Raw genomic sequence first — 10,866 nt, 5'->3', positions numbered from 1 at the left:
AGAGAGGAAGGGAGAGGGAGAGAGAGAAAGAAACATCCATGATGAGACAGAATCATGCATCAGAGCTGCCTCCTGCACGCCCCCCTATTGGGGATCAAGCTCGCAACCCGGGCAAGTGCCCTGACCGGGAATCAAACCAGTGACCTCCTGGTTCATAGGTTGGCACTCAACTGCTGAGCCACATGCCCAGGGTGCTGGGGGCTCGATCCCCAGTAGGGGGCGTGCAGGAGGCGGCCGATCCATGATTCTCTCTCTCTCTCCATTCCTCTCTCTGAAATCAATACAAACCTTTAAAATATTATCTAAGCCCAAACCGGTTTGGCTCAGTGGATAGAGCGTCGGCCTGCGGACTCAAGGGTCCCGGGTTCGATTCCGGTCAAGGGCATGTACCTTGGTTGCGGGCACATCCCCAGTCGGGAGTGTGCAGGAGGCAGCTGATCGATGTTTCTCTCTCATTGATGTTTCTAACTCTGTATCCTTCTCCCTTCCTCTCTGTAAAAAATCAATAAAATATATTAAAAAAAATAATAAAATACTATCTAATAAAAGAGTAATATGCAGATTGACCATCACTCCAACACACGAGATGGCTGCCCCCATGTGGTCAAAGATCCTGCCCCCATGTGGACACAAGATGGCCATCACAAGATGGCCAGCAGGGGAGGGCAGTTGGGAGGGACCAGACCTGCAAGGGAGGGCAGTTGGGGGCGATCAAGCCTGCAGGGGAGGGCAGTTAGGGGTGACTAAGTGGCAGAGGAGGGAAGTTGGGGGCGATCAGGCCTGCAGGGAAAGGCAGTTGGGAGGGGCCCAGGCCTGCAGGGGAGAGCAGTTGGGGGGGCCCAGGCCTGCAGGGGAGGGCAGTTGTGGGGGACCCAGGCCTGCGGGGGAGAGCAACTGGGGGAGACCAGGCCTGCAGGGGAGAGCAGTTAGGGGTGACCAGGCCTGCAGGGGAGGGCAGTTAGGGGCAAACAGGCTGGCAGGGGAGCAGTTAGGCATCAATCAGGCTGGCAGGGGAGTGGTTAGGGGGTGATCAGGCTGGCAGGCAGAAGCGGTTAGGGGCAATCAGGAAGGCAGGCAGGCAAGCAGTTGGGAGCCAGCAGTCCTGGATTGTGAGAAGGATGTCCAGTGGGATCAGGCCTAAATGGGCAGTCGAACATCCCTGGAGGGGTCCCAGATTGGAGAGGGTGCAGGCTGGGCTGAGGGACACTCCCCCCCGCCCCCCCCCCCTCCGTGCACGAATTTTGTGCACCGGGCCTCTAGTTAATGAAATAAAGTGAAATGGCAGACAGAATATACTATACATGCTCCTCCCATCATGGACCTTAGACTGGTGGCTGGATGACCCAGGTGCGTCCCGGATGTCACGCTATGACGAGAGCAGAAGTGTACCAGGGTGACCATGCTCATGGCGACATGGCGGTTGAACTGCCGGCGGCCGACGGGCGTTCCCCAGGATTATGAAAGGTGCCCCGACTTTGCATCTTCAGCAAAGCTCACGGGCGGGCGGGCAGGCGGGCGGGGTGCGCTGTGCTGCTCGCTGAGGCGTATCCCTGGGAGGATATTAACAAGTACCACACTCGGTAGACCAGGCAGACATGTCAATGTCATGGGTATTTGACCTGAAACTCGGTGCGCCTTTCATCCCAGTCACGGAACAGCGGCCATGCCTCCCTCCCTCGGGCAGGGAGAGCGCAGAGAGCAGCCCTACAATTTGCGTGTTGTATGTATGGCTTTAACCATGATCTCTTGACAGCTGTGTCTGTGTGTGGGAAACCCTACAACACTGAGGCGGCCCACCTCATTTTGAAAACATAATACTGCCCTAGCTGGTTTGGCTCAGAGGATAGAGTGTCGACCTATAGACGGAGGGGGTCCCAGGTTCAATTCCGGTCAAGGGCACGTACCTGGGCTTCAGGCTCCTCCCTGGCCCCGGCCCTGGTTGGGGCACATGCAGGAGGCAACCAATGGATGTGTTTCTCTCACGTCGGTATTTCTCTCTGTCTTCCCCTCTCTCTTCCACTTTCCCTAAAACCAATGGAGCCCTAGCTGGTTTGGCTCAGTGGCTAGAGCCTCGGCCTGTAGACAGAAGGGTCCCGGGTTCGATTCCGGACAAGGGCACAGGCCCAGGTTGCAGGTTCGATTCCCAGTAGGGGGCGTGCAGGAGGCAGCCGATCCATGATTCTCTCTCATCATTGATGCTTCTCTCTTGCTCTCCCTCTCCCTTCCTCTCTGAAATCAATTAAAATATATATAATTTAAAAATCAATCAATAAAAATCAATGGAAAAATATCAAGTGAGGATTTTTAAATATATATATGTATATAGCCCTAACCGGTTTGGCTCAGTGGATAGAGCGGCAGCCTGTGGACTGAAGGGTCCCAGGTTCGATTCCGGTCAAGGGCATGTACCTTGGTGGCGGGCACATCCCCAGTAGGAGGTGTGCAGGAGGCAGCTGATGGATGTTTCTCTCTCATTGATGTTTCTAACTCTCTATCCCTCTCCTTTCCTCTCTGTAAAAAATCAATAAAATATATTTAAAAATAAATAAAAATAAATAAATAAATATATATGTATATAAAAATAAAAACATAATGCTAATCCGTCTATTGCAATAAGGTCTATGGTTGAGAGGGCGCGAGAGGAGGTGAACGGTCTGGATAACTTCCTGTGTGTAGCTCATCCACACTCGCCCGGGGGAAGCAGAAGGAGAGGGCCGGATGGGAGCCACTGCCTACCTCTCCGGGCTGCAGCAGCGGCGGGTCGGCCTCCCCGGAGGAGGCAGCAGGGATTCGCTGGGCTTGCCGGTGGACCTGGCTATACTCCCCGCCAGGGTTTTCTGAGACCAGCTCAGTGAAACCGGGTGCGCCCCTGGATGTCCGAGGACATGAGACCAAGATTCCCTACGGGCAACCTCGGGGGCGTGTTAACGTTTGCTCTCGATCACAGGAATTGAGAGTGAGAGTGCCCTCACCCTACGTGGAGCCTGACATGTCATAACACACCATCCAGCCATCCTGAAAGCATCCAGGTACGGCAGTCGGGGTCCCCAAGAACTGTGCGGAGCAGGCAGCGGACGGCCGAGCACCTGGGCGTGGCTGGCAGCCTCGAGCAGGGATGTGTCCACGAACAGGACAGTCCACTCGTGAGTCGTTAGAAGAGAACCCTTAAAGCCAGTTAAAAAGAGGGCCACTTCAGGGGTGCGGACCGGATAAGGTGATAAAGTTTATTACCAGTAAAAGGGCCCAGTGTGATGTCATAAATACAATTGAATAGGACTTCAGCGTTGGTATAGGACCTATTGTATCACCTAGAGTTGTTTTTTTTTAAATATCTTTTATTGATTTTTACAGAGAGGAAGGGAGAGAGATAGAGAGTTAGAAACATCGATGAGAGAGAAACATCGATCAGCTGCCTCCTGCACACCTCCCACTGGGGATGTGCCCGCAACCAAGGTACATGCCCTTGACCGGAATCGAACCCGGGACCCTTGAGTCTGCAGGCCGACACTCTATCCACTGAGCCAAACTGGTTAGGCCTTTTTTTTTTTTTTTTTTTTAGGTCTTCATTTGCAACGATAAACAGATAGTCAATACTGTTAAATCTGCATCGTTATAGACAGATAGTTAAATTCCCATTTCCGTATGGGAGATAGTTCATATGCATTTGAGAATGAAGACCACTGACTTGCTTGCCTATTCAAAAATTCCGTATTTATTGAAGATGGGCCGTGGAGATACATCCGTGAGCATGCCATGTTCCCCACTGTCTTAACCATCTATTGGGAAAACCCTGCAAAAAAAAAATTATTACCAAGGAAAAGCTAAAATGGAGCAAATCCTTATAAAGGAAGGACCTCCGTGAAAAGGCCTGAACGGAATGAAATCCCAAAGGACTGGGCTGGGCGGGCAGGAGGAAGGCTGTTGCCTCTGCAGTCAGTCACCTTGGCCCCCAGCGTCCAGGGCTTGGTGGGTGGGCCGGGGCCAGGCGCTGATTGGCTGACGCGCAACCTGCGCTCGCAGCGATTGGCTCAGGAGCGGACAGGTGGAGAGGGGGCTGTGAGGACTTCTTGGGGCGAAACACAGGCTTTTTCATGTCCGGGAGCCTCGTCACCAGGCTGGGGTTTGGGCCGGACGCCGATGAGACAGGCTGAGGCCCTAACCCTGGGGGGCTGGTCGGTCTCCCCCTCGCCGTGGGCTCGGCGGGGGCGTGGCTAGCTGGAGGGGGGCGTGGCTAGCGCGGTGGTGGGCGTGGCGGGCGTTCAGGAGGGGGCGGGGCGAGCCCTGCAGGGCGGGGCGGCTCGGCCCGCGGCGGCCATGGCGGCCAGGCGGGTTCCAGCGCTGGTGACCGCAACCTTCGGGGGACGACCTTCCGCCGCCCGGCCGGCACGGCCCCTCTGGGTCTCAGCAGGGCTCCGCCAGCCCCTTGGGGTCCCCCTCTGCTCCGCTTCGGAGGGAGAGCGCGGCGATGTCGGGCTCCGCTCGCAAGACAGCCCGGCGGGGGCGGAGAGGTGCCCAGAGACCGCAGCGTTAACGGCGGCGGAGCGACGGATCGCCGACCTGCACGCGGCCGCCTGCGCGGTGAGGCCCCGCCCCCTGTGCCGCCCCGCGGCCCGTGCGCCTGCGCGGGGAGGCCCCTTCTCCCGCCCCGCCCCCTGCCCCACCCTGGGTCCCCGGAGTCGGTGCGCCTGCGCGGGGAGGCCCCTCCTGCCTTGTCCTGGCGACCCTGGCGCCCGTGCGCCTGCGCGTCCCAGGAGGAGGGAGAGGTTGGGGGACCAGGGCCTGTGTGGACTCTGGCCTCAGAGGCACGCAGCTTCCCGCCCGCCCCGGCCAGTCAATAACCGGTTACCCGGTTACCAGTTACCAGGTTACCAGTTACCCGGTTACCGGTTACCAGTTACCTGCTTACCAGTTACCCGGTTACCAGTTACCTGCTTACCGGTCAGCGGTTACCTGTTACCCGGTTACCTGTTACCAGGTTACCGGTTACCAGTTACCTGCTTACCAGTTACCCGGTTACCAGTTACCTGCTTACCGGTCAGCGGTTACCTGTTACCCAGTTACCTGTTACCAGGTTACCGGTTAGCGGTTACCAGTTACCCCAGTTACCGGTTACCTGTTACCTGGTTACTGGTTAACAGTTACCTGGTTAGCGGTTACCCAGTTACGGGTTAGGGCTAGGGCTTGGGTTAGGTTAGGGTTAGGGTTGGGTTAGGGTTTAGGGGTTAGGGTTAGGGTTAGGGTTAGGTCAGGGTCAGGGGGCTGAGAGTTAACGTCTGTCTGTCTGTCCTGAGAATGAGTGCGACTCTTTCTGATCAGTGCATGAGCTAAACATCATCACTCCTGTGTGTGTGTGTGTGTGTGTGTGTGTGTCTGTGTCTGAGTATGTGTGTCTGTCTTTCTGTGTATCTGTTTCCAAGTATTTTGTGTGTGTCTTTTTGTGTCTGTGTATTATGTGTCTTTCTGTGGTGTATGTGTCTGTGTATGTGAGTATGTGTGTGTGTGTCTGTCTGTGTATATGTGTGTGTGTCTGTCTGTGTGTCTGAGTATGTGTGTGTGTATGTGTGTGTGTGTCTGAGTATGTGTCTGTGAATATGTGTGTGTGTATGTGTGTATGTGTCTGTGTCTGTGTGTGTCTGTGTCTATGTGAGTGTGTGTCTGTGTACGTGAGTGTGTGTCTGTGTATGTGTACGTGAGTGTGTGTCTGTGTATGTGTATGTGTGTGAGTGTGTGTGTTGGGGGATGGGTGTGAAGGAGTTGATGGAGGGGGTGGAGGAGCCGGGAAGGCACAGGAACCGTGTCGTGCGTTTATCTGCTCGATCAGTTAACCACCCTACCAAGCAGTGCTCTTGATAATGAATAACAAGTCACGAACTGGCTTTTATTTTCAGTTCAGCTGCCATCCTCTGCTCCCTTCCCTCCACCCTTCACAGCGCAGTCTCCAGGAAGCCATCAGTGGCCCTTACCCTCTTCCTAGACGACCTTGAGCTTTGTTCTTCTGTTTGGGGGATTTGACAACTGCTTGTTAGCACCAACGTCAAAACTCAGCCTCTGTCCCTCACGCTTTCTGACACCTCGGGGGTGGTGACAGCGGCCTTTAAAAAGGGCAGGAGAAAGCCCCTCTGCAAGGTCTCAGACTAAAGAACATCACCCGCATGGCCAGGATCCAAGGAACAGGTCTCATTGGCGACTTTGCCTTCACACCACATACTCGGGACAGTTTGGAAGACAAGTCTGAGAGCAGGCAGAGCGTGCTTTCTGAACATCTGAAGGACCGGCATACAACTTGCTTTTTGCCCCCAGCCGGTTTGGCTCAGTGGATGGAGCCTCAGTGTGTGGGCTAAAGGGTCCCGGGTTCGATTCTGGTCAAGGGCATGTACTTCGGTTGCAGGCTGGACCCCTGGCCCTGGTCGGGGGCACATGTAGGAGGCAACCCATCGCTGTGTCTCTCTCACATCGATGTTTCTCTCTCTGTGTCTCTTCCCCTCCCTTCCTCTCTCTCTAAAAATCCACGGGGGAAAAAAAAATATCCTCGGGTGAGGAGTAACAAAAAAATAAAATAAAAATCAAAGTTGCTTTTGATCCAACTCACGAAAGCAGTGAGTGTTAATCTGGTCAAACAATACCAGGTTTTTGTGTGCGTGGAGGGACGGGGGGCGGGGTGGGTGTTGTGTAAAAACAGAACTAATAACACTCCGAAAAGAAAACAGTGTAGAATATTCGAAGCCGTCCCACCTCACGGGGGTAACGAAAAGTGTTCAATAACAGCCAAGGCATTTCCTAAGGCTCCGTTGGTTTCGATTAGCGCCTTTCCTGTGCGTTTAAATCACCGTCCACATATTTCCAGTCCGGAGCTCGCCAGCGCGACTTCTGAGTGCAAGTTCGTTTGCAGCCTCTTAAGCCCCTCAGGTCTCTGAAGTCACCTGTTATTAAAGCCGGTACCGAGGGGCTGAGTGACAGACGCCTGAGCCGTGGCTGCATGGGCCGCGGCACAGAGGGCTTCTTGTCTTTCCCTCCGAGCTGTGAGCTGTGCATTTCCTCCCGCTGCCGCTCAGCCTCGGCTCGTGCATCGCATCACGTTGGAATGCGTTGGCTCTTTGATGGCGAGGGGCCCTGAAATTGCTTGGAAGAGGTTCATATTGGGGTTTTTTGTTTTGTGTTTTTGTTTTTTTTAAATATATTTTTTTATTGCTTTCACAGAGGAAGGGAGAGGGAGAGAGAGAGAGAAGCATCCATGATGAGAGAGAATCATGGATCGGCGGCCCCCCTGCACGCCCCACCCTGGGGATCGAGTCTGCAGCCCCGACCGGCCATCGAAACCGTGACCTCCGGGTCCCTAGGTCGATGCTCAACCCCTGAGCCGCGCCGGCCGGGCCATCTTGTTTTAAGGCAGGGGTGGGCAAACTTTTTGACTCGAGGGCCACCATGGGTTCTTAAACTGGACCGGAGGGCCGGCACAAAAGCATGGATGGAGTGTTTGTGTGAACTAATATAAATTCAAAGTAAAGGAGCGGAGGGGAGAGCAAGAGAACCGGATAGAACAGCCGGATCCGGCCCGCGGGCCGTAGTTTGCCCACGGCTGTTTTAAGAGAACTGGACAGCGGTTGTCTCGTTAGTAGGATTCAGGGTGAGGAGAGAAGGCGAATGTCCAGACGAATGGGTTGTTGTATGTCGCGACCCCGCAGGCCAAGCAGCTGACCTACGCGGACCCGGCCACCGGCTACACGGTGCTCACCCGGCTCGCCCACGAGCAGAGGGGCCGGTGCTGCGGATCGGCCTGCAGACACGTGAGTGGCAAATCCTCGTAACTTCCTAAAGGCCCGTTATTTGAACAACAAGTCAAATAAAAGCGCGAAATAGACCCGGAGTGCGCTTTTCACGAGCTCCCTCGGCCTCGGACAATGAGGCCCGAGGACCAACCCAGGGCCTTTAAAGTTAACGGCGTTCGGTAACGTGCACCGCGGCCCCGGCGGGCGCTCGAGAGGCCGGGCCGGGGAGTCCGCGGGAGCTCTTTCTTCTCGGGAAACCTTTCATGAGGTTTTAAACGAGCCGAGCTCACGAGGTGAGTTCAAAGGGGCAGGAAAGGGAGCTGGAATGTTGCAAGCTGGATCCCAGGAAGCCTTTTCCTTTCATTGTTAGCTGTTAGCTGAACGCCTAGAGAGGTGCCCAGCCCCGAGAGGTGGGCATCCCTTCAGTGGTAATGATTTGCTCTCTTTATTCCCTTTCCCTTCCTTCCCTCCTTCCTTCCTCCTCCTCCTCCTTCTGTTCCTCCTCCTCCTTCCTTCTTCCTCCTCCTCCTCTTCCTCCTCCTCCTCCTTCTGTTCCTCCTCCTCCTCCTTCCTTCCTCCTCCTCCTTCTCTTCCTCCTCCTCCTCCTTCCTTCCTCCTCCTCCTCCTCCTTCTCTTCCTCCTCCTCCTTCTTCCTTCCTCCTCCTCCTCCTCTTCCTCCTCCTCCTCCTTCCTCCTCCTCCTCCTCCTTCTGTTCCTCCTCCTCCTTCTTCCTTCTTCCTCCTCCTCCTCTTCCTCCTCCTCCTCCTTCTGTTCCTCCTCCTCCTCTTCCTCCTCCTCCTTCTTCCTTCTTCCTCCTCCTCCTTCTCCTCTTCCTTCTTCCTCCTCCTCCTCTTCCTTCTTCCTCCTCCTTCTGTTCCTCCTCCTCCTCCTCCTCTTCCTCTTCCTCCTCCTTCCTTCTTCCTCCTCCTCCTCCTTCTGTTCCTCCTCCTCCTCTTCCTCCTCCTCCTCCTCCTTCCTTCTTCCTCCTCCTCTTCCTCCTCCTCCTCTTCCTCCTCTCCCCCTTCCTCTTCTTCCTCTTCTCTCTCTCTCTTTCTGTGTCATGTTTCTGTTCTGTCTTTCACCATGAAACTACCCCAAGCCATACATTCCCTGAAATGTCTACGTCGGTGAGTAGACATCTCCATGCGCACTGATTGAGATGAGCTAACAGACTACTCCTTCCCTATTTTGAGCAAAAAAAGAAAAAAGAAAAAAAAGAAACGGGCATGGATTCTCCACGGTAACTTTGCAAAAGCGCACGCTCGGGGCACATTGCTATTAAGGTGAGATTGTGAGCCTGCGAATGCAGACCGGCCGCTCTGGCTGCGTGATGCAGAGCACTGTGTCCTCCCGCTGAGCCCCTTTCCAGCGAAGGAGGAGACGCTGAGTCCGCGCTCCCTGTGGCCAGCACTGACAAGTGTGTTCACCCCTGCGCCGGTGTCTGTTCCCAGTGAAGGGCCTAAGAGCTCTGCGTAAATCGGGGACTTGGGGTTTTCCTGTGAGTGAGTGTTTTTTGTTGGTTTTTTTTTTTTAATATGTTTTATTGATATTCTACAGAGAGGAAGGGAGAGGGACAGAGAGCTAGAAACATGGATGAGAGAGAAACATCGATCAGCTGCCTCCTGCACACCTCCCACTGGGGATGTGCCCACAACCGAGGTACATGCCCTTGACCGGCATCGAACCTGGGACCCTTCAGTCCGCCGGCCGACGCTCTATCCACTGAGCCACACCGGTTTCGGCCCTCTGAGTGAGTTTGTGACTGTGAAACCTCACCGTGGGAAGGATGCTCGCGGGAAGGGACGCTCGGACCCCGATGAGGACGATCCCCCCTGATTCTCCTCCTGCTCCGTAGGACCTCACAGATCTAATGACCTTGACCGCGGGGTCCGCAGTCCCCTGTGTGCACCCCGAGCCCCATCTGCTCGGTGTGCTTTTTCACGAAGGTCGCGGAGGCAGTCGTTAACAACCTGTCTTGTTCCTCCTGCAGTGCCCCTACGGTCAAGTCAACGTTCAAGATCCAGCTAAAAAGAAGAAATTCAACTCCTGTTTCTATGTTTGACAGCAGTTTCGTCTCTGATCGCCACTTCATTCAACCTTATTTTAAAGACACATCTCAACTCAGCATTGCTCTCGGCTCTGAGTACTTGAGCACTGATTTAATCGTTAAGTGTGTATATGTATATATATGTGTGTGTGTGTGTATATGTATATATATGTGTATATATATTAAAAGAACATCAATAAAATGAAAAAAAAGCGAGCGAATGTTGGTGTGTCTCCAAAGTGGCCCGTGGAATTTTCTGCCGCCCCCCCTCGTTCTCAGACACATATGCTGAAGCCAGAAAACAATGGCTGTTCCCTGAAATGCAGAGGTGCGATCAGTGGCCATCAGAACCTCCCGGATTTTCCTGGAGCCTCTGTGCTCCCCAAGGGTTTCTTTTCTCCTCGGGGGGTCAGCGACCCAGTGGGGGTGGCTGGCAAACGGGAGGGCTCGAAGGCTCGAGGACATTCGTCACTGTATTTAATCTCGAGCTCCGAGCTCCCTCCGGGGAGGTGGCTGCAAAGCTGTCCCCGCAGCATCTGAGGGGCCAAGGAGGGCCCTGCCGCGACAAGAAAACGCTCTCATCCTCCATCTGTTCTCCCCGTGGAAATTGTAAATCACGCTGCCTTGGGGTCAGGCCGCTTAGACGCCTTGATTAAAGCGCCCTTCCTCCTCCGCCCGGGGGTTCTGCATTTCCCAGGCGCACCTTTCTGGGCACCGTCTCCCACCCGGGCAGGAGCTCAGGGGACCCTTCAGCCCACACCCTGCTCCCCTCTGAGCACCTGGCCCCCGGGAGCAGCTCTGGCCCCTGGAGGGCTGGCTCTACCCGGAGCGGACCCTCAGCCAGGTGTCCCAGCAGGATCTGAAAGGTTCTCCAGCATCCACGGGCCCGCCTTGGTCTCTGCCTGCGGCCCCACTAAGCGTCCTGCAGACCTTAAGGAGCCGAGGCCTGCGCCTTCCCTTGGCTTCAGCTCCAGAAGAGAGGCCTTTGAGCGCCAAGAAGCCTCGGGAGGCTCCATGGTCCCACCGACGGTGACCTGTGACTCAGTCCGCGTC

The 10,866-nt window shown here is 55.0% G+C and overlaps 1 protein-coding gene across 1 annotated transcript; it reads left to right on the top strand.

The window, feature by feature from the left end:
* The first annotated feature begins 4,271 nt into the window (after positions 1–4,271).
* LOC308238707 (uncharacterized protein C1orf53) lies at positions 4,272–10,008 on the top strand. Its single transcript, XM_080651032.1, has 3 exons — positions 4,272–4,578; positions 7,683–7,784; positions 9,757–10,008. Exons 1-3 carry the CDS (start codon positions 4,315–4,317, stop codon positions 9,826–9,828), a joined length of 438 nt encoding a protein of 145 aa, XP_080507158.1. The 5' UTR covers positions 4,272–4,314; the 3' UTR covers positions 9,829–10,008.
* Positions 10,009–10,866: the final 858 nt, after the last annotated feature.

The sequence above is a fragment of the Plecotus auritus genome (assembly GCF_963455305.1).
Source record: "Plecotus auritus genome assembly, chromosome: 14".
Lineage (NCBI taxonomy): Eukaryota > Metazoa > Chordata > Mammalia > Chiroptera > Vespertilionidae > Plecotus > Plecotus auritus.
This window is presented reverse-complemented; position numbering and strand designations above follow the sequence as displayed.

Excerpts from the sequence above, each read along its gene's own strand:
- LOC308238707 (XM_080651032.1), top strand. The coding sequence starts at position 4,315 with ATGGCGGCCAGGCGGGTTCCAGCGCTGGTGACCGCAACCTTCGGGGGA. Across the intron at positions 4,579-7,682 it reads TGCACGCGGCCGCCTGCGCG|GCCAAGCAGCTGACCTACGC; the intron begins GTGAGGCCCCGC and ends GCGACCCCGCAG. Across the intron at positions 7,785-9,756 it reads GCGGATCGGCCTGCAGACAC|TGCCCCTACGGTCAAGTCAA; the intron begins GTGAGTGGCAAA and ends TTCCTCCTGCAG.